The sequence below is a fragment of the Phocoena sinus genome, chromosome 7, assembly GCF_008692025.1.
Source record: "Phocoena sinus isolate mPhoSin1 chromosome 7, mPhoSin1.pri, whole genome shotgun sequence".
Taxonomy (NCBI): Eukaryota; Metazoa; Chordata; class Mammalia; order Artiodactyla; family Phocoenidae; genus Phocoena; species Phocoena sinus.
In genome coordinates this window covers 94,940,349-94,961,899 of record NC_045769.1, presented here as the reverse complement: position 1 = coordinate 94,961,899, position 21,551 = coordinate 94,940,349, and the positions used below count along the sequence as shown (strand labels likewise).

The 21,551-nt window shown below is 39.5% G+C and overlaps 1 protein-coding gene across 16 annotated transcripts in view; it reads left to right on the top strand.

Annotated features, from left to right (window-relative positions):
- Positions 1–21,551, top strand: part of R3HDM1 (R3H domain containing 1) — a 177,860-nt gene that overhangs the window by 146,508 nt on the left and 9,801 nt on the right. For all 16 annotated transcript variants that reach the window (XM_032637464.1, XM_032637463.1, XM_032637458.1 and 13 more), the window contains 2 exons: positions 18,425–18,528; positions 20,599–20,771. In XM_032637464.1, the coding sequence (XP_032493355.1) occupies positions 18,425–18,528; positions 20,599–20,771 (277 nt within the window). The remainder of the gene's footprint in view (positions 1–18,424; positions 18,529–20,598; positions 20,772–21,551) is intronic.

The window sequence follows — 21,551 nt, the reverse complement described above, 5'->3', positions numbered from 1 at the left end:
CAAATTGTTTCTCAAAATCCATCCTGACTTTCTTCACAGCCCAAGAATTTGAATGGCTTGCCATTTTATTTGTTATTTCTTCAGGCCATAGGTAACCTAGATAACAAGCGATCCCCTGAGATACTCCAAGTTTAGGAAGCAGAAAAGGTTTGTGTTGGAAGTGCCCGTTTGGCATATTCTATTTATTTTATTTTGTGAATAATTTCTATTGAGAGTGTGTTTTACACTGCTGTGTAAAACAACTCTTGTGTTTCACACTCCTGTGTAAAACAGCTCCTGTGTTTTACTTATCAGTGTTGGGGACAATATCAGACATGTTGATGAAAGGATCTTAAAAACCTACATCCTCTTGATTTCCATTTCCAGCCATGATAGAATAATAGAAACCAAATTTATCCTCCTACCATAACTTTAAAACTAGAGACAAATACATGAAACAAAAGTTTTTGTTAGGCAGTGAGGGACAGTAAACCCTGAGAGAGGGAAAACAAACAAGTGAGTCTTACGATTGCCCCAGCTTGCTGCCTGGGGAGAGTTTCCTAGCCACATCTCAGGGAGGAGGAACCCAAGCAAGACCCTCTGTCTAAGTTAAGGAGATGGAATTAGGAGTCCCAGGAAGCCAAGGTGGCTTAGAGTTTGCAGGGCAGAATACTGAAGAGAAGAGGGTTACAAAGAGGTTGCTCTGGAGATCTAAGTGGGACCCTTTTGAGTCTTAGTTGATTGCTGACTGGTGCATTTATGTGCAAAAACTCCTCAAGGCAGGGAAAAGAACCATTCAAAAGGAACAGGCAGAACAATCCCTGGAGCTCACACAAAGACAGGAAGAGTTTAAATTCCTACCAGCCAGTATGTCAAAACCTCATAACACATGAGGCATTGAGTAGAGGACTTAAAAGAATACTGTTTCAGTAGTGGAGGACAATTAGCCTTAGATTAAAAGCTGCTCTGGTCCTGCCTTAAACAAGCAGGACCCAAAAGGATTAAATTGTCTCCAGATAACTGTGGCTCAGAACAAAGCTCAGAAATATTATTTAAAAATACAAGGGGGACTTCCCTGATGGCGCAGTGGTTAGGAATCCGCTTGCGGGCTTCCCTGGTGGCGCAGTGGTTGAGAGTCCGCCTGCCGATGCACGGGACACGGGTTCGTGCCCCGTTCTGGGAGGATCCCACATGCCGCGGAGCGGCTGGGCCCGTGAGCCATGGCCGCTGAGCCTGCGCGTCCAGAGCCTGTGCTCCGCAACGGGAGAGGCCACAGCAGGCAGAGGCCCGCGTACCGCAAAAAAAAAAAAAAAAAAAAGAATCTGCCTACAAATGCAGGGAACACAGGTCCAATCCCTGGTCCTGGAAGATACCATGCCACAGAGCAACTAAGCCCATGCCCCACAGCTACTGAGCCTGTGCTCTAGAGTCCACGAGCCACAACTACTGAGCCCGCACACCACGACTACTGAAGCCTGCTCACCTAGAGCCTGTGCTCTGCAATAAGAGAAGCCACCGCAGTGAGAAGCCCATGCACTGCAACAAGGAGTAGCCCCCGCTCGCCGCAACTAGAGAAAGCCTGCGCACAGCAATGAAAACCCAACACAGCCAAAACAAACAAAAAAAAAACAAGGATATCCAACAGTCAACAAGGTTAAATTCATAATGCCTGGCATCCAATCAAAAATTAGGAAGTATGCAAGGAAGTGAGAAACTAATAAGGCCAATAATGAGGAAAAATCAGTCAATTGAAACTGACTGAAACAATGCCAGTATAAAATTCAGACAGAGGAAGAAGGACTAGGAAATAATGAACAGAGCATCCGTGCTTTTCAGGGGGCCTAATGCATGTGCATTTGGCATCCTCCAAAGAGAGAAAAAGGGCGGACAAAAAAATATTTGAATAGTAATGGCTGAAATGTTTCAAAATTTATGAAAGTCATAAACCTGCATATCCAAAAAGTTCAACAAACTCAGGCAAAAGAAGTATGGAGGAAACTTTTCAAAACGTTATAAAGGGAAAATTGTAAAAGTAGCCAGAGAAGAAAAGACACGTTACATATAGAGGAACAAGATAAGAATTCGATAGACTTCTTGTTAGAAACAATACAAGCCAGAAGACAGTGGTACAACATCTGTATTTGGGGTTATGAGAGAAAAAACAGAATTCTATACCAGTAGAAATATTTTTCAGAAACAAATATGAAATAAAGACTATTTCAGACATGCAAAAACTGAAACAATCACCAGCTTACCTGCACTGCAAGAAATGTTAAAGGAAGTCTTGCAGACGGTAAGAAAATTATACCAGATGGAAACTGGCTACACAACAATAAAAATGAAAAGTCAAACAATATACTGACTGGGAAATCAAATATCTGAAAAAGTACTTATGTAGAGAGGATATGAAGAATTCTCAAACCTCAGTAATTAAAAAAAAAAAAACACCTTCAGAAACAATTTGTTTAAAAAGTTAAACCTACGTGTGGAGCACTGCTATACAATAGTTAGAGGTACATGGTGAGGAAAGTTGTGGAAACTTAGTGATGTTCTTTTCTTAATCCAAATGGAGGTTACATAGTTCTTCATCTTATAATTCTTTAAAATGTATAATATATTTCTGGGTACTCTTGTTGTATATATATTTCAAACCCCTAAATAGGTAATAAAATCATTAACTATGGGGGAAGACTTTAAGAGATAAGGGGCAAGAGAATGGGAGGAGAGGAACTGGAGACACTAAATAGAGACAACTTTTGAGAATTGCATCCCTAAAGGGAGCATTGAATTTCAGTAGTATATGGGAGGGGAAAATGAGGTTAAGAGAGAGTGTCCTGTTCTTTATTGAAAAAAAGTGTTTGCATGCTGAAATGAAAGACACCAGAAAGAGGTGTGTTGCTATAGGAGAGAGGGGGTAGAGTTGTAAGGTCCTCAAGGCGGATGAGAGTAAACACTCAAATGGAAGTCAGTTAGCCATAAATAAAATGCAGAGGATTTGCGTATGGTAAATGGAGGAAAAGCAGAGTGCATGGGCTCAGATGTTAGTATGTAGATAGGTGTGGTGAAGAGTTTATGAAAATACTTTTCTGACTGCTTTATTTTTCTCACTGATTTAGGATTCAAGATGTGAAGTGCATTATCAAAGAGTAGATGAATGTTTTAAAGGTTGTTTTGATATAAAGATTCAGCACAGTTACATTAAGACAGATTTCAAAAAGAAAGCGTCGAGATGTGGGGAAATGTGACAGATGTCTGATAAAAGCGTATAAACATTTGTATCACTTCTGTATGTTCTAGAATAATAATATTAATGATAATTATTTGTAGAGTTGTAGAATGAACTCCACAAATAATTCATGGAAATAAGTAGTTTACCCATTTGACAAGAACTAATAATAAATTATCACATGAGAAAACGTTCACTCTCCCCAACAATCTTAAGAAATGAGAATTAAGGCAACCTTAACCAAAAAAGGAGGACAAAACAGTTAACACTAAGCAGAGAGACAAACATTGCTGGGTGCTAGGTATATGAAAACTGATTCTATAAATCAGTCTGATGATATTTAACAAAACATGAAACTGCTGTACTTTTTAATTCTGTAATTCTACCTCTAAAAGGTTTACCACAAATATAATCCACCCCCAAAATTAAAATTGCTCCAAAAACAAGTTGTAAAAAATGTTGTTATTCATAGGAAAATCCAACAAAACTGATCCAAGAGAAATATGGAGTAACCTTTGAATAGTTTACTTTCATTTTTAATTTTTATTTTTTCTGCTAGGCTGATTAAATTTGGTTTAAATTCTGGTGAAATTTGCTCAGGTTGTCACAGATGGTGAATCAGTCATTGGGACTAATGAGATTCAGAGTGCTTGTTTTTTGTTACCTGCTTCAGTCTCTTTAATTCATTATTAAAGAATTAAACGTGTGATACCCAGACTACTATAGTCCCCAAATGGATTATATCGATTACTTACAGCATCTTCAGGGAACACAGCACATGTCTACTAAGCAATGTTATTAAGTTCAGGAAGTTTGTTTGACTGTCACTGGCAGTAAGACGTCAGATGGTTTAAAAAGGCAGAAAACCAAAGCACACCTTGCCAAATATTCATAAATTTTCAATGACATCATCTTTAGTAGTCACTAAAAACTGTAGCACATGTGAGACTTGCTTTTCAAGTGAACTAATTATTGCTTAAGAAGAATACACTGGGTCCTATTCTCCCATCAAAAATAATAATAATTTGAAATAACAGTCATTATATTTGCAAAACCATAAAGAGAAGAGGTGAATGATAGCAATGACATTTTTATGTAGGGTTTTGAATACTATTACTTTTCCTAAATCATCAACCATTTTGTGGATGACTTCATATAATATGACTTCTTTGTGTGTACCTTTTACATATGCACCATTTTTGTCCGTTCTACTATTTCCTTATTTATCTTCTTTGTAAACAGCATTATTGAGGTAAAATTCATATACCATACAATTCACCCACTTAAGTGTACTGCTTAATAGTTTTTCGGATATTCACAGATGTGCAGCAACCATTACCACAGTCAATTTTAGAACATTTTTCTCTCCAGAAAAACAAACAAAAACCCTGAAGTAGGGCTTCCCTGGTGGCGCAGTGGTTAAGAATCCACCTGCCAATGTAGGGGACATGGGTTTGAGCCCTGGTCCGGGAAGATCCCACATGCCTTGGAGCAACTAAGCCCACACGCCACAACTACTGAGCCTGCGCTCTAGAGCCCATGCTCCGCAACAAGAGAAGCCACCACAACGAGAAGCCTGCGCACCACAACGAAGAGTAGCCCCCACTTGCCGTAGCTAGAGAAAGCCCGCGCGCAGCAACGAACACCCAACGCAGCCAAAGATAAAATAAATAAATTTATAAAGAAAAAACAAAACCCTGAAGTAGAAGCAAACCAAGTGTCCATCAGCAGATAAATGGATAAATTAAATGTGGTGTACACATACACTGGAATATTATTCAGTTTTTAAAAGGAAGGAAATTCTGTCACATGCTACCGCATGGATGAATCTTGAAGACATTATGCTGTGTGAAGTAAGCCAGTCAGAAAAGGACCAATTACTGTATAATTCTACTTATTTGAGTTACTTAGAGTCATCAAATGAATAGAATCAGAAAGTAGAATGGTGGTTGCCGGGGGCTGAGGAAAGGAGGAATGGGGAGTTGCCATTTAATGGGTTCACTTTCAGTTATGCAAGATGGAGAGTTCTGGAGATGGATGGTGGTAATGATTGTGAAATGATGTGAATGTGTTTAATGGCAGTGAGCTATATGCTTAAAACGATTAAGTTGATAAATTGTATGCTATGTGTATTTCCTCACAGTTTTTAAAATTTCAATGTGAATATACTGATGAAGGGGGAAAAAAAGGAAACTCCGTACTCTTTAGCTATCGCCCTCCAACCCCTCCACCACCACTATCATCTCCTAGCCACTAATCTACTTTCGGTCTCTGTAGAGTTCCCTGATACGGACATTTCATATCAATGGAATTATGTGTAGTCATTTGTGACTGGCTGCTTTCACTCAGCATAATGTTTTTAAGGTTCATCCATGTTGTAGCATATTACCAGTAGGTTACTCCTTTTTATAGCTGAATAATACTCCATGGTAGGGATATATCACATTGTGTTTATCCATTTGTCGGTTGATGGACATTTGGGTTGTTTCCACCTTTGACTACTGCTGTAAACGTTAGTTTGTACATTTTTGTGTAGACATCTGTTTTCATTTCTCTTAGGTATATACCTACGAGTGGAATCACTGGGTCATGTGGTAACTGTATGTTTAATCATTTGAGGATAATGTTTTCCAAAGCAGCTGCAACGTTTTACATTTCCATAAGCAGTGCATGAGTGATCTAATTTCTCCACATGCTTCTTTTTTAATATAAATTATTTATTTTGTTTATTTTTGGCTGCGTTGGGTCTTTGTTGCTGCACGTGGGCTTTCTCTAGTTGCAGCAAGCGAGGGCTACTCTTCATTGCGGTGCACGTGCTTCTCATTGCAGTGCACGTGCTTCTCATTGCAGTAGCTTCTTTTGTTGCAGAGCACGGGCTCTAGGTGTGCAGGCTTCAGTAGTTGTGGTGTGCGGTCTCAGTAGTTGTGGCGCTCGGGTTCTAAAGTGCAGGCTCAGTAGTTGTGGTGCGTGGGCTTAGTTACTCCGCGGCATGTGGGATCTTCCCCAAGCCAGGGATCAAACCCATGTCCCCTGCATTGGCAGGTGGATTCTTAACCACTGTGCCACCAGGGAAGTCCTCTGCACATCCTTTAATACTTGTTAATTATCTGACTTTTTTATTATAACCGTTCTAGTAAGTGTGAAGTAATATCTCGTGATTTTGATTTTGATTTTCCTGGTGACTAATAATACTGAATGTTTTTCTGTGCTTTTTAAGCCATTTGTATATTTTCCTTGGAGAAATGTATATTCAGATCCTTTGCTCAATTTAATTGGGTTGTGTGTCTTTTTATTGTTGAATTGTAAGAGTTCTTCATATATTCTGGTACAGGTTCCTTAACATATATAATTTGTAAATATTTTCTCTCTTTCTGTGGGTTGTCTTTTCACTTTATTGACGCAGTCCTTTCAAGTACAAAAGTTTTTCACTTTGATGAAGTCCATTTTATCTTTTTTTCCTTTTGTTGCTCATGCTTTTGGTATCATATCAAAGAATTTATTACCAGGTCTGTGATCACCAAGATTTATGTCTATATCTTCTAAGAACTTTATAGTTTTAGGTCTGACATTTAAATCTTTTTTTTTGTTGGGGGGGTGGTTTGCGGTACACGGGCCTCTCACCGCTGTGGCCTCTCCCGTTGCAGAGTACAGGCTCCGGACACACAGGCTCAGCGGCCATGGCTCACGGGCCCAGCCGCTCCGCGGCACGTGGGATCCTCCCGGACCGGGGCACGAACCCATGTCCCCTGCATCAGCAGGCGGACTCCCAACCACTGCGCCACCAGGGAAGCCCCTAGGTCTGACATTTAAATCTTTGATCCATTTTTAGTTAATTTTTTATATGGTATGAGACAAGCATTCAACTTCATTGTTTTGCACATAACTATTTAGTTTTCCCAGTGCTATTTGTTGAAAAGACTGTTCTTTCCCCATTGAATGGTCTTGGTACCCTTATTGAAAATCAGATGATCATAGATGTCTGGGTTTATTTCTGGACTGTCAGTGCTCTTCTACTAATCTGTTTATCCTGTGCCAGTGCTACACTGTATTGATGAAGTTTTGAAATCAGGATGTGTGAGTCCTCCAGTTTGGTTCTCTTATCAAGATTGTTTCGGCTATTCTGGGTCCCTTGCAGTTCCATATGATTTTGTAATCAGTTTATCCATTTCTACAAAGAAGTCAACTGGGATTTTGATGGAGATTGTGTCAAATCTGTAGATTAATTTGGAAAATTGGCATCTTAACTATGTTAATTCTTCCATTCCATGAACATGGGATGTTTTTCAGTTATTTAGATCTTTAATTTCTTTCAACAATGCTTCTGTAGTTTTTAGAGTTGATTTTTCACTTGTTTTATTAAACTTATTCCTAAGTGTTTTATTCTTCATGATGATACTATGAATGGAATTGTTTTAATTTCATTTTGATTGTTCATTGGAAGTGTATAGAAATGCAGACTATTTTTTGTGTATTGATCCTGTATCCTACAACTTTGTTGAACTCATTTACTAGTTATAATACTTCTTAAATAGATTTCTTGGGATTTTCCATATACATGATCTTGTCATCTGTGAAGAAATTGTTTTATTTCTTCCTTTTCAATTTGAGTACCTTTTATTTCATTTTCTTGCCTTATTGCTCTGGCTGGAATGCTTAGTACACTGTTCCATACAAGTAGTGAGAGCTGACGTCCTTGTCTTCTTCATGACTGGACAGCATTCAGTCTTCCACCTTAATAAAGATGTTAGTTGTGGATTTTTCATAGGTACTCTGTATCATGTTGAGAAAATATAATGTATTACATTAATTGGTTTTCAGATATTAAATGACCCTGACATTCCTGGGATAAATCACACTTGGTCAGATTTTAGCATTTATATTCATAAGAGATATTGGTCTGTGGTCTTGTGGTACCTTTGTCTGGTTTTAGTATTAGGGTAATATAGAATGAGTTGGGAAGTGTTCTTTTCTATGTTTTTTGGAAGAGTTTATGAAGAATTATTGTTAATTTTTCTTTAAATGTTTGATAGAATTCAGTGGTGAAACCTTCTATGCAGGGGCGTGTGTGTGTGTGTGTGTGTGTGTAAGTTGTTTTATGATTACTACTTCAATCTCTTCATTTGTTATAGATCCATTCTGATTATCTGTTTCTACTTGAGTTCGTTTTGGCAGTTGGTATATTTCTGGGAATTTGATCTATTTTCTTGGTATACAATTTTGCATACTATTTTATTATCCTTTTTATTTCTGTAGTTAGTCTAGTAATCTCCCCTCTTCATTTCTGATTCTGGTAATTTGAGTTTTCTCTCTTTTTTTCTTGGTCAATTTAACAAAAAGTTGTCAATTTTGTTCATCTTTTCAGCTTTTGGGTTTTACTGATTTTCATCTTGTTTTTCTGTTCTCTATTTTGTTTATTCCCACTGTAATCTTTCTTATTTACTTCCTTTGGCTTGCTTTTGGTTTGGTGATCTGTCCCCCAGCCCTCTACCCAATGTCTTAAGATGGAAGTGTAGGTTATTGATCTGAGATCTTTCTTCTTTTTTAATATTGGCATTTACAGCTATAAGTTTCCCTCAAAGCACTGCTTTAGTGGCATTCCATAAGATTTGGCATGTTGTATCTTCATCTTCGTTCATCCCAAAGTATTTTCTGGTTTCTATTTTGATTTCTTCTTTGACCTATTGGTAACATAGTATTGTGGTGTTTAATTTCTACTTACTTGTGTGTGTCCCAAGTTTTTTCCTGCTGTTTATTTCTAATTTCATTCCATTGTGGTTGGAGAACATACTTTGTATTATTTCTATCCTTTTAAATTTACTGAGGTTCATTTTATGGCCCAGCATATGGTCTATCAGGAGAATATTCCACGTACACTTGAAAAGATTGTATTGTTGCTGTTATTGTTGGATGGAGTGTTCTGTAGATGTCTCTTAGGTCTAATTAGTTTATAGTGTTATCCAGGTTTTCTGTTCCTTGTTGATCTGCTGTATTGTTGTTCTATTCATTATCGAAAGCAGAGTGTTGGGAATTCCCTGGTAGTCCAGTGGTTAGGACTCCCTGCTTTCACTGCCGTGGGCCTGGGTTCAATCCCTGGTCTGGGAACTAAGATCCCACGAGCCACACGGTGCAGCCAAAAAAAAGGCAAGTGGAGTGTTGAAATCTCCAGCTACTATCATTGAATTGTATATTTCTCTACATTCTTTTCAGTGTGTGTTTCATGTATTTTGGTGCTCCTTTACTAGGAGCTGATACGTTTACAACTATTATATTTCCCTGACCCTTTTTCATTATGAAATGCTTTCTTTATCTCATACAGTTTTTGTTTTAAAGTTTGTTTTGTCGGATATTAATATAGACATACCAGCTTTCTTGTGGTTACTGTTTGTGTGATATATCTTTTACCATCCTGTTATTTTCAGCCTTTGTGTCTCCTGTAGACAGCATATAGTTGGATCATTTTTTATCCTGACAATCTCTGTCTTTTGATGGAATCATTTAATCCATTCACATTTCATGTTATTATTAATGTACTTGGCTTATGTCTTCCATTTTGCTTTTTGTTTTCTATCTCCTGTGTTTGTTTTTTTATTCTTCCTTTTCCTGCTTTCTCTTGCATTAAATGAATATTTCCTAATGCAGCATTTTAATTTCTTTCTATTTTACTTTTCTAGAGGGTTTTTGTTAGTGGTTTTTCTAGGATTTACCATATATGTCTTAACTTATCCAAGTCAGCTTCTGATTTACACTAGTTTAATTCTAGTGATATAAAGAAAAGTTACTGCTACACTGCTCTATTCTCTTCCCCCCTTTTTTCTGGTATTCTTGTTATACATATTATATTAATATTACAAACACAATACATTGTTATAACTATTACCTTACCATCAGTAGGCATTTCCTTAGCCCATACAGCTTTGTTCCCACCCACATCCTTCATGCTATTATTGGCAAATATGTTACATTTGGGGCTTCCCTGGTGGCGCAGTGGTTGAGAGTCCGCCTGCCGATGCAGGGGACGCGGGTTCGTGCCCCGGTCTGGGAGGATCCCACGTGCCGCGAAGCGGCTGGGCCCGTGAGCCATGGCCGCTGAGCCTGCGCATCCGGAGCCTGTGCTCCGCAACGGGAGGGGCCACAACAGTGAGAGGCCCGCATACCACAAAAAAAAAAAAAAAAAAAAAAAAAAATATGTTACATTTGTATATGTTATAGGCCCAACATTATATTATATACATATTATTTTATACACTTGCCTCTAAAATCAGAAGAAAGGAGGGAAAATATGTATTTCTACAGTCTTTCCAATTACATAATTACCTGTTCTTGGTTGTATTAGTTTGCTCAGGCTGCCATAACGACTGGGTGGCATAAACAACAGAAATTTATTTTCTCACTGTTCTGGAGACTGGAAATCCAAGATCAAGGTACCAGCAGGGTTGATACCTGGTGAGGCTTCTCCCCTTGGTTTGCAGATGGTCACCTTCTCATTGTGGGCTCATTTGGCCTTTCTTCAGCCTGTGCAAGCAGAGGAAGAGCAAGTTCTCTGATGTCTTTTCTTATAAGAGCACTAATCTCATTGGACCAGGGCTCCACCCACATGACGTCATCTAACCTAGTTACCTCTTCATGGCCCCATCTTCAAATACCATTACATTGAGGTTAGGGTTTCAACATATGAATTTGGGAGGGATGCAAGCATTCAGTCCATAATACTGTACTCTTTATCTTTTTGTGTTTGTTCTAATTAGTGCCTATTGTAAAGTGCCTATTGCCGTCAACAAATTCACAGTTTGTATTTACTAAGGAAAGTCTTAGTTTTGCCATCATTTTGAAAAGTAGCTTTGCTGGATATAGGAATCTCTGTTAACAGGTTTTTCCCTTGACCATTTTGAATATGTTTTCCCACTGCCTTCTGACCATCTGGTCTGCTGGGAAGTTAGCTGTTAATCTTACTGGGGTTACATTATAAGTAACTAGTCATTTTTCTCTTGCTGCGTGTCTTTGACTTTCAGCATTTTTACTATGGTATCTCTTTGGATCTCTGCATTTATTCTGCTTAGAGTTTGTTGAGGTTTCTGGATGAGTAGGTTATTGTTTTTCAATAAATTTGGGATGTTTTCAGCCATTATTTCTTGGAATGTCATTTCTGCTGCTTTCTCTCCTCTCTGATAATCCCATTATACATGTGTAGGTTTGTTTAACAACGCCCCACATTTCTCTGAAGCTCTTTTTTCTGTGTTCCTTTTTCTCTTTGTTCTTTAACTTATATAATCTCTTTTAATCTGTCTTCCTCCACCAGGGCTCGAACCCGTGTCCCCTGCATTGGCAGGTGGACTCTTAACCACTGTGCCGCCAGGGAAGTCCCAATATTCTCTATTTGTTAATGCAACCTTGTCACCGTTCCTTCTTTACTTCCTTATGCATGGTTTCCTTTGGTTTTGTGAACATGTCTGTAATGGGTACTTTACAGCCTTTCTGATAAATGTGAAAAATCTGTTCTTTCTCACAGGCAGTTTCTGTTCCCTGCTTGCATCCAAAGTATGGGTTACACCTTACTGTTTATTTTCATGCCTTGTAAATTTTTTTTTTAATTAGACATCTTAGATAATGTATTGTAGCAGGTCTGGTTATTGTTGTTCACTTGTTAATTTGTTTAGTGACTGACTGGATTATTTTAATGAAGTCTATTTAAACCTCCCACCACCAGCAAATGTTCAGCCTCTGATTTTTTTCCTCAAGCAGGGAAAACTATTTTGGGTATTCTCACAGTCATCCTGGAATCACAGTGGTTTCGGTTGGACTCTATTTCTCTTTTTCCTTGACAACATCCACTAACTGCTAGCTGATTACTCTGTTGTTTTCAATAATGCACTGACTCATAAATTGCTCTACAAAGTAATTCAATCAAAATCTGTCTCCTTTGAAGAAAAAGTTTCTGTAGTCAATATTTGATTTTTATTCTGACATAAGGAAGGCTCATTCCTGCTGTCTTTTTACCTGTTTCCCTCTTGCAAACTAGCAAGCCTACAGTTTAGCCTGAATCTTGAATCTCTTCCCAGTTGTCTTTACCACAATCATCACTGTTCCTGAAAGCACCTGTAGGCTTGAACTTCGTCCCACTCTGTTGCAATTAAAGACAGTTCTTTTGGGGCTTTCGTGGTGGTGCAGTGGTTAAGAATCTGCCTTTAATCCAGTAGTTCTATTTCTAGAAATTTATCTGGTTGCAATACCAGCACAAAGGTGCAAAGATAATGCTAAAGGTGTTTACTGCAGTATTATTTGTAATTAATAAAAGCTGGAGGGCTTCCCGGGTGGCGCAGTGGTTGGGAGTCCGCCTGCCGATGCAGCGGACGTGGGTTCGTGCCCCAGTCCGGGAGGATCCCACATGCCATGGAGCAGCTGGACCCATGAGCCATGGCCGCTGAGCCTGCGCGTCCGGAGCCTGTGCTCCGCAGCGGGGGAGGCCACGGCAGTGAGAGGCCCGCCTACCGCAAAAACAAACAAACAAAAAAAAAAAAGCTGGAGGGCTTCCGTGGTGGCGCAATGGTTAAGAATCCGCCTGCCAATGCAGGGGACACGGGTTCCAGCCCTGGTCCAGGAAGATCCTACATGCTGCAGAGCAACTAAGCCCGTGCGCACAGCTACTGAGGCTGCACTCTAGAGCCCACAAGCCACAACTACTGAGCCCGCATACCACAACTACTGAAGCCTGTGCGCCTAGAGCCTGTGCTCCGCAACAAGAAAAGCCACCTCAATGAGAAGCTCATGCACCACAACGAAGAGTAGCCCCCGCTCGCCGCAACTAGAGAAAGCCCATGCACAGCAATGAAGACCCAACGCAGCCAAAACTAATAAATGAATAAATAAATTTTTAAAAAGACAGTTCTTTGGAGAATACATTAGGTGTATTTTTATAGCCTCTTTTCTCCCCAGAAAAATCTCTGAGCCAGGGCTCAGAAGCTGGGGATTTGGACAGTGATTAGCTTCTCTAAAAGTGACACCCTATCCTATGAGCTGAGCACTTGGTAGAGGGTGGGGAGACCACAGCCTAGGATCACTGGCTTACCTCTCCTAGTGTGAAAAATCACCACTTCAGGAGCTGGGGCAAGGGTGATCAGGCCAGGGCCCCAGTATTCTCTGCATATCACACCCACAGTAGACCCTCTGTTGTACAAGCGGAGGTTGGGTGGAAAGGAGTTCCCGCCTCTCATGTTCATTCACCCCAGATTTAGCTTCAGCAACAGGTACCTGAGGGCAGGATGAGAAAGCTGACATACCACTCCTCCTAGGAAGAAATCCTCCCTCTGGTGCTGTGGGGAGAGGGAGCTCTGTGTTCTTGGCTACAGCTGTCTGGAGTAGAGTCTGTACTTCACTAAACTGGGAGGGGCAGGAAGGAGTAGTATTGGTTCAAATATCAAACTCACTTTTCGTGTTTGTTTCTGGTTTTTTTTTTCGGTACGCGGGCCTCTCACTGTTGTGGCCTCTCCTGTTGCGGAGCACAGGCTCCGGACGTGCAGGCTCAGCGGCCATGGCTCATGGGCCCAGCCGCTCCGCGGCATGTGGGATCTTCCTGGACCAGGGCACGAACCCGTGTACCCTGCATTGGCAGGCGGACTCCCAACCGCTGCGCCACCAGGAAAGCCCCAAACTCACTTTTCTTACTGAGTTTTCATACATGTTCTTGAATAGATGTTTCTAGTTTGCTCTTCATCCTTAGGATCATTTCCATAGGGTTTCAATGGTGGCTTTTTTATAGCTTTCACCACTTTCAGTGGGGAAAGCAGATCGGTAAACTCATGCTGTCATGCCAGAAATCAGTCTCTAATTGGTGAAATTTGATTCAAAAAAGAAGAAATTATACTGTTCTGGCATCCTGTCTTTTGAAATTATATTTAAAAGATTTTATGAAGCTGTTTGAGGAATGGGATACGTGTTCTTCAGCTGTATCACACAGGCATACAAGCATCGTCCTCAGTGCCAGTGACAATTTTACGATCTCACAGACTTAATAAGCAGCTAAGTAATTGTTAAAAAGAGCACCTTAGGATCAGCTATACTAAAGCTAAAATTACTGTTTGGTGAATGTTTGCTACCACTTCAGTGAGCTACTAAAGTGATATATCCGTTAGCTCTGCACTGACAGAGCTGCTTGATAATAACCAGTTTATACTAGTGGGGTGGTTAGAGTATGGCCCTTCTCAAATTCAGTCATTCTCCCAGGAGCACCACAGATATCTTTGTGGTTGATTGTGTGTGATAATAGCTACCCTTATATTTCTCAAGCCAAAGGCATCTTTTATGTGAAATGTGCAGTGCAGACCCTTGGGTCTCATTCAAGTACTTGAAAACTACAAAGTTCATTTTAAGGAAAGTGTTAGCCCTTACTGCAAGTAATTCTACATCCTACCTATTTTTTAACAGGAAGTAATCCTCTCTTCAGGCAAGATTTCCCCCTCAGCTTCTCAGTTTCCTGGTAAAGTTATGAACTGCGTTTCATGTCTTCTATCAAAGGACTAAATTCCTCTACAATTAACTACTTGCTTTAAATTCAACATAGAATACAATTATGATATGCCTGTAACCCAGCGTCTGCCAGAGGCTTAAATGTTTGCTTCCTTTATCTTCCTGGCAGAGTCTTAGTATCCTCTGGGTTCACCAACTTGTCTTAGCTGCCGGGAAACACAAAGTAGATTCGGTTCTCAGTGAACACAACAATCTTATCCCAGATGTCCCTACACCATTTCTGTTTTGCTTTTAAGTGTTTTCTCTTCTCTGTTTTTTAGTATACTGTTTTTTTTTAATCTTTCACATTGGAAATAGGTGAGCTATAAGTGAATACTTCTAGGAATATAAACATTTAACCAGAAAGCCTAGAAAAATTGGCCATTTGCATGTAAGGAAAACTCCAAATATTGTACAATAAAAGTTTTATTTGGCATTTATTTTCATTAATTGAGCATATAGTTTGGTCAAATTCTAATTGGTGGAGGGTTTGTTTATATTGTCCTAGCTAGATATCCTCATCACAAAAATACATAAGGTAGAAGTCACCTTGAATTGCAAAGAGCTTATAAGGCAGAAAGCTAATATTTTCTTCCAGAGACAGCAAACCTGACTGAAGTCTACCCTTCAAATGAATTGAAGGTGACTTATATTTCAGAAGAACAGTGTAATTGTCTTCACACGGCATACTGTGACTTCTGAAGACTTCTGAAGGAGATTCAGATTATTAGTTGATATTAAATCCCTGATACAGCATTTAAAAGTTGAACTTTTCAGGCAGTTTTCATAGGGTATTTTTAGTAATTAGAATTATTAAATGCATGTGTGCATTTTTGGAAAAGTTAACTGCTACTGTCACGTTCATATTATTCTCTCAATCTTTTTTCTTTTCATATGTAGTTTTTTTGGTTTTTTTAAATAAATTTATTTATGTATTTATTTTTGGCTGTGTTGGGTCTTTGTTGCTGCGCGCAGGCTTTCTCTAGTTGCGGCAAGCGGGTCTACTCTTTGTTGCAGTGCACGGGCTTCTCGTTGTGGTAGCTTCTGTTGTTGCAGAGCACGGGCTCTAGGCACACGGGTTTCAGTAGCTGTGGCACGTGGGCTCAGTAGTTGTGGCACACGGGCTTAGTTGCTGCGCGGCATGTGGGATCTTCCCGGATCAGGGCTCAAACCTATGTCCCCCTGCATTGGCAGGCGGATTCTTAACCACTGCACCACCAAGGAAGTCTTTGTATGTAGTTTTAACATAGTTGTGATACTATTGGATATTTTTTGTTCGTGTGGTGTAGGGTTTTTCACGTTATTAAAAATTTCTTTGTAAATATAATTTTTAATGTTTGATTTTATGAATATACAATAATTTATTAACCCTGGTGAGCAACTTGAATTTCTTCATTTTTATAGGGTCTTTAGAGTGGGATTAATAAATCATAAGATATGACTGTTTTTTAGGTCCTTGGTACATTTTTTTAATGTTTTTGTTTGTTTGGATTTTTTTGTTTTTGTTTTTCTTCGGTACGCGGGCCCCTCACCGCTGTGGCCTCTCCCATTACGGAGCACAGGCTCCGGATACGCAGGCCCAGCGGCCATGGCTCACGGGCCCAGCCGCTCCACGGCATGTGGGATCCTCCCGGACCAGGGCACGAACCCGCGTCCCCTGCATTGGCAGGTGGACCCTCAACCACTGTGCCATCAGGGAAGCCCTGTTTGTTTGTTTTTAATAAATTTATTTATTTCTGGCTGCATTGGGTCTTCGTTGCTGTGTGCGGGTTTTCTCTAGTTGCAGCAAGCGAAGGCTACTCTTCGTTGCGGTGTGCAGGCTTCTCATTGCAGTGGTTTCTCTTGTTGTGGAGCATGGGGTCTAGGCGTGCGGGCTCAGTAGTTGTGGCGCTTGGGCTTAGTTGCTCTGAGGCATGTGGGATCCTCCCGTACCAGGGATCGAACCCGTGTCCCCTGCATTGGCAGGCAGATTCTTCACCACTGCGCTACCAGGGAAGTCCCTTTTTTTTTTTTTCCTTTGGCTGCCTCGGGTCTTCGTTGTGGTGTGCAGGATCTTTTTTTCTTTCTTTTTTTTTGGTTGTGGTGCACAGGCTCATTTTTGCAGCATGTGGACTTCTCTCTAGCTGTGGCACCTGGGCTTCTCTCCAGTTGTGGTGTGCGGTTTTCTCTCTCTAGTTGTGGCATGCAGACTCCAGGGAACGTGGGCTCTGTAGTTGTGGCGCAAGGGCTCCAGAGCACGTGGGTTCTGTAGTTTGCAGCACTTGGGCTCTCTCGTTGAGGCGCGCGGGCTTAGTTGCCCCACAGCATGTGGGATCTTAGTTCCCGGACCAGCGATCAAACCCACGCACCCTACATTGGAAGGCGGATTCTTTACCACTGGACCACCAGGGAAGTCCCTACAGACATTTTTAAATATACATAATTGTAAACAGAAGTGTACTGAACCCCCATGTACCCATCACTTAGCTTGTACATTTATCAACTAATGACTAATCTGTTTTCGTTTAAACTTCTATGTCATCCTCCTCCCATATTATTTTGAAATAAACCCAGGTATCATATTATTTTCATTCACGAGTATTTCAGTATAGGTATCCCTAAAAGGTTTTTTTAAACCTACCTAACTTAATAGTACTGTTTCACATTCTAAAAAATTTAACAGTTAATTTCTTAATTATATCCAATATCCAGTTGGTCTTTGTATTACCAGCTACCTCACAAGTACTGCTTATGTTTTCACACATTTGTCTTGTAGAGTGTCCCAGAGTCTGGATTTGACTGATTGTGTAATCATGGTGTTGTTTAACATGTCTCCCTGTATTTTCTGTAATTCAGTACTTGGATCTAACGTAGTATTTTTGATGCAGTTATGTGAGATGTAAATGCAAAAAGTTGTTAAAGCTAGATTAAGAAATAATATACCATGTAAAGAAAGTTGATTTAAATGATTAAAAAAGGGTGGTAACAGGGTTTTATAATAAATTAAGATTTCTGATTCCTTGAGAATTCTCAGAAAGAATTCACAGTATTGCTCTATGATTTTCACTATTTTCTTGAAATTGCTAAATGGAGAAAACTTTAAAGACATATTATGACAAATCTCATATTAGTTTGATTCTCAAAGACTAACCATTGAAAAATACAGTAATAGCTTAATGGTTTTACAATAACAGCCTTCTATTTTTGTCAGTATTTCTATTAGAATATGTCAGAATCATGTTCTATTGTTTATTTTATTCCTTAGATAGTACCTTATGTCCTTAGATAGCACATTTTTTAGGGAATAATGTATTTTTTTCTGAGTCTCATCATTGTCTAACTGCATATTCTCTCTTCTAAAGTATAGCTTAGTGAGATCCAAATAAAGTACCTTTTTATTCTGTAAAATCAGTGAGTTATTTTTCTTCTTTTTAAAATAATTATTTGAACAGTACAAAAATCATATTTAGAATAAGTCGTAAAAGAATAAGAGCAATGAAATCAGGAGTTATTTTTAAAAATCTGTGTTATTGTCAAAAACAAGGTGACTTTTATCCAAAAAGTAATTATTTATAACTCTCAGTTTAGAAAAGAGTTAGTTTTGACTTTTACTAAGCTGACCTACTTGAAAAATAATTTTATTTAAATAAATTTATAGGACTGTTCATTCAAAGAATCTTTACAGTCATCTCCATCTCATTGTGCTGTGTTTTTGTGTATGTTTGATTTTTTTCCCCATAGCTCCTCAGTAGGTTACTTGCAACCTCCAGGATCAGAACAAGTACAGTTGCCTCGAACTACTTCACCATGCAATTCCCAGCAGCTTCAAGGCCACCAGTGTGCAGGTATGAATAGACAATTGGAAAAAAAGAAGGCAATGGTTTGTCCATTTGAGAAATAAATTCTTTGGACATTTCTAGATAAAGGTTTTCAACTTGTTAGGTGCTGAGATGTACCCAGAGTATGCAGGGTGCCATGAGAAATCAGAGCTAACAGGTTCCGCCCACTTCTTCCTTTTCCCCTGCTACCACTGCCGCTGCTCTCCGATTCTCCTCCTCAGGCTCTCCTTCCTGCCTGCCTCATAAGTATTGATGTTCTCTGGGATACCTTCTCTCATTACTCTTCAGCTTCTTCCTCGGAGGTCCAACCACTTCCTCGGTTTCAACAACTGCTTTTTGCCAGTGTCTCCCAAATTTTATTTCTGCCAAGACAAGACCACATAGCCAACTGCCTGCTGGACATTCCTACTCAGGGATGTGTCAGGGGCACTAGATTTAATATTTCTCCCTCTTCCTGCCTCCCTTTCCTCACCTTCTATCTAGGGTCCAATACAAATGACAAAATTATAACTCTCTTCCGTTCTCCCCTTTCACACTCAGGCTTCACCATTTCCTCAAAGCTGGTACCGTCTTTCCTTCCTCACTGCCTCTACTTTTGGTCAGTTCTTTTCATGTCTTCACAGTAATTTCTTATGTGTTTTGCTTATTTCATGTTGCCCCATGTCCAGCTTTCCTCCTCCACAACACATGCACACATATATACACAGTTCAAGAATCACTGTCCTGAAACAGATGTCTCTTCATGTCATTCCTCTGAATTAAAAATTTGCACAGATTCTCCATCTACACTCCCTAGCAATTAAGCCTTCTATTTATACGTATATGCTCAAGTCATACAGAACTCTATTTGTAGAATATACTATGCTCTTTCATGCCAAAGATACTTGTGTACCTGTTCTTCCCTCCACCTGGCATGCCTGTCCGCCATCCAGTTTGCCAGAATCCTGCTTATCCTTGAAGTTTGACTCAGAAATCACCTCTTCTGCAAAGCCTTCCTCAGTCCTTAAAACAGAGTTTGTTGCTTCATTTTCTCTGCTTCCATAGTGTCTTAAACAATCCTTTATCATATTTTATTGTAATGATCTGTTGACATATGTAATCTCAAAGAAGCAGAGAAACAATAAATGATTATCAAATACATGATTAATAGTGGCTGCATCAGCATGGGCTGCTGTGGCCAACGAGAACCTTGAGATGTTCCTAAGCAGTCAGCCCTTCTGTGGTGTGCCTAGCCAGGTCAGGGTGGTGCTATTTCTGGGGAATTGGAAACTACCATTACGATTTCTGCAATGCAAACAGTGGCCCTGGAGGTGGGGCACAGGGCACCTTACCTTACACTGAAGTGGTGAGTGGCAGAGTTACATTCCGAATACTAGTAGTGCTGCAGTACCAGTGCCATGGCAGGAATAAATCAGATAAGAAGGTAGATATTGTAGTCCACAGGTACTGTACAGCTAGCAGTGTTTGTACATGCATACGATTATTATAACTCTTTAAAGTCAGCCAAGGAGGTCTTCCTAGCCTTTTTCAGGCGAGAAAATACGATAAAAGAGGAAAAATAATTTCCCCAGAGTTATAGGACATTTCAGGGCACTGAAATTGTGCTTTCTGATTCCTGTATCCCAAACTTTTTCCCACCGCATGAGACCGATTCACTCAAAAGACGACTTTTCTCTGTATGTCAAAATTTCTATAGGATACTAATTTTTCCCAGTGTTCCTTTATGTATTTAGAATAATGCTCGTTTGAAAATGAATTTATTTTAAAAATTAAGCACTTTTGTAGATCATGTCGCAGTTGTCCGACTCTATACTAGGTCTTGTTGTAGATAATTGGACTTTCCTGACTTACTATGTTGAGGTTAAGTGAGATGTTTAGGTCTACAGAGTCAATTTCAATGTCTTTTTAAACACAGCACTTGTATGTGGTATAAGCATTAGAGTTTAAATCTGGCTTGCATAAATAGCAGTAAAATTTTTTTCAGAGATGTAAAATTATTGCCATTATCTTGGTGTTTAAAGATACCAGCTATTTGCTAAAGTTTGCTAATTGCAGTGTCCTGATTCTGATTTTCAGCTGTGCCACCTCCACCAGCTGGTGGCGGAATGGTGATGATGCAGCTCAGTGTACCAAACAATCCACAGTCTCGTGCCCATTCACCCCCACTGTGGAAGCAAAACAAATATTACTGTGATCACCAGAGAGGACAGAAGTGTGTGGAATTTAGCAGTATAGACAATATTGTTCAGGTAAGATGCTTCTTTTATTATAATTTTAAAACTTTCAATATTTAGGTACATAAGATTGACCAACCTATAAGACTTGATGCCGAATTTGAAATCTTCTCAAACAAATTAGTAAAGAAGTTTGAACATTCTCTATATCCAGACAGTTTATTTCAATATTTAAATATGTTTCCCAACGTTTGCATAATTTAAATTTTTTTAATTTAAAAATTCAGAAGATAAACTAGGTCTGAAATTTGGTAAAGAAAATGAATGAATTAAGCTGTTATCCTACCTTTCCCATCTGAACTGTATTTTACTGTAGCCAGAAAGTTGATGAGGGAATGCTCTTCATCATAGAAGAAATACAACTAATAAATTTAAAAGCAATGATAGAATTTAAAAATCACTATTTTGGAATCCTGTTAAAGTAATGAACAGGGAAACATCATCAGCAAATGCCAGAAACATTAGGAAACGATTTATGGGGAACTTTAAAATGGGTAGATTAGGCAGACAGCACTTGAAGCAACTGTTCAATTGTAGCATCAATTAAATTGGGCCAACCAAACATTATTTGCTTCCTAATGTGGTTTAGAAGCATCACCTATGATATACTCTTGTCAAAACTATTGAACCTGGGAATTTTCTGGCCGTCTAGTGGTTAGGACTCTGAGCTTCCATTGCTGGGGGCACGGGTTTGATCCCTGGTCGGGGAACTAAGATCCCATAAGTCGTGCAGTGCAGCCAAAAAATATATATATATTGAACCTGAGTCTAATCAAGCCTCTCTAAGTCTAGCTG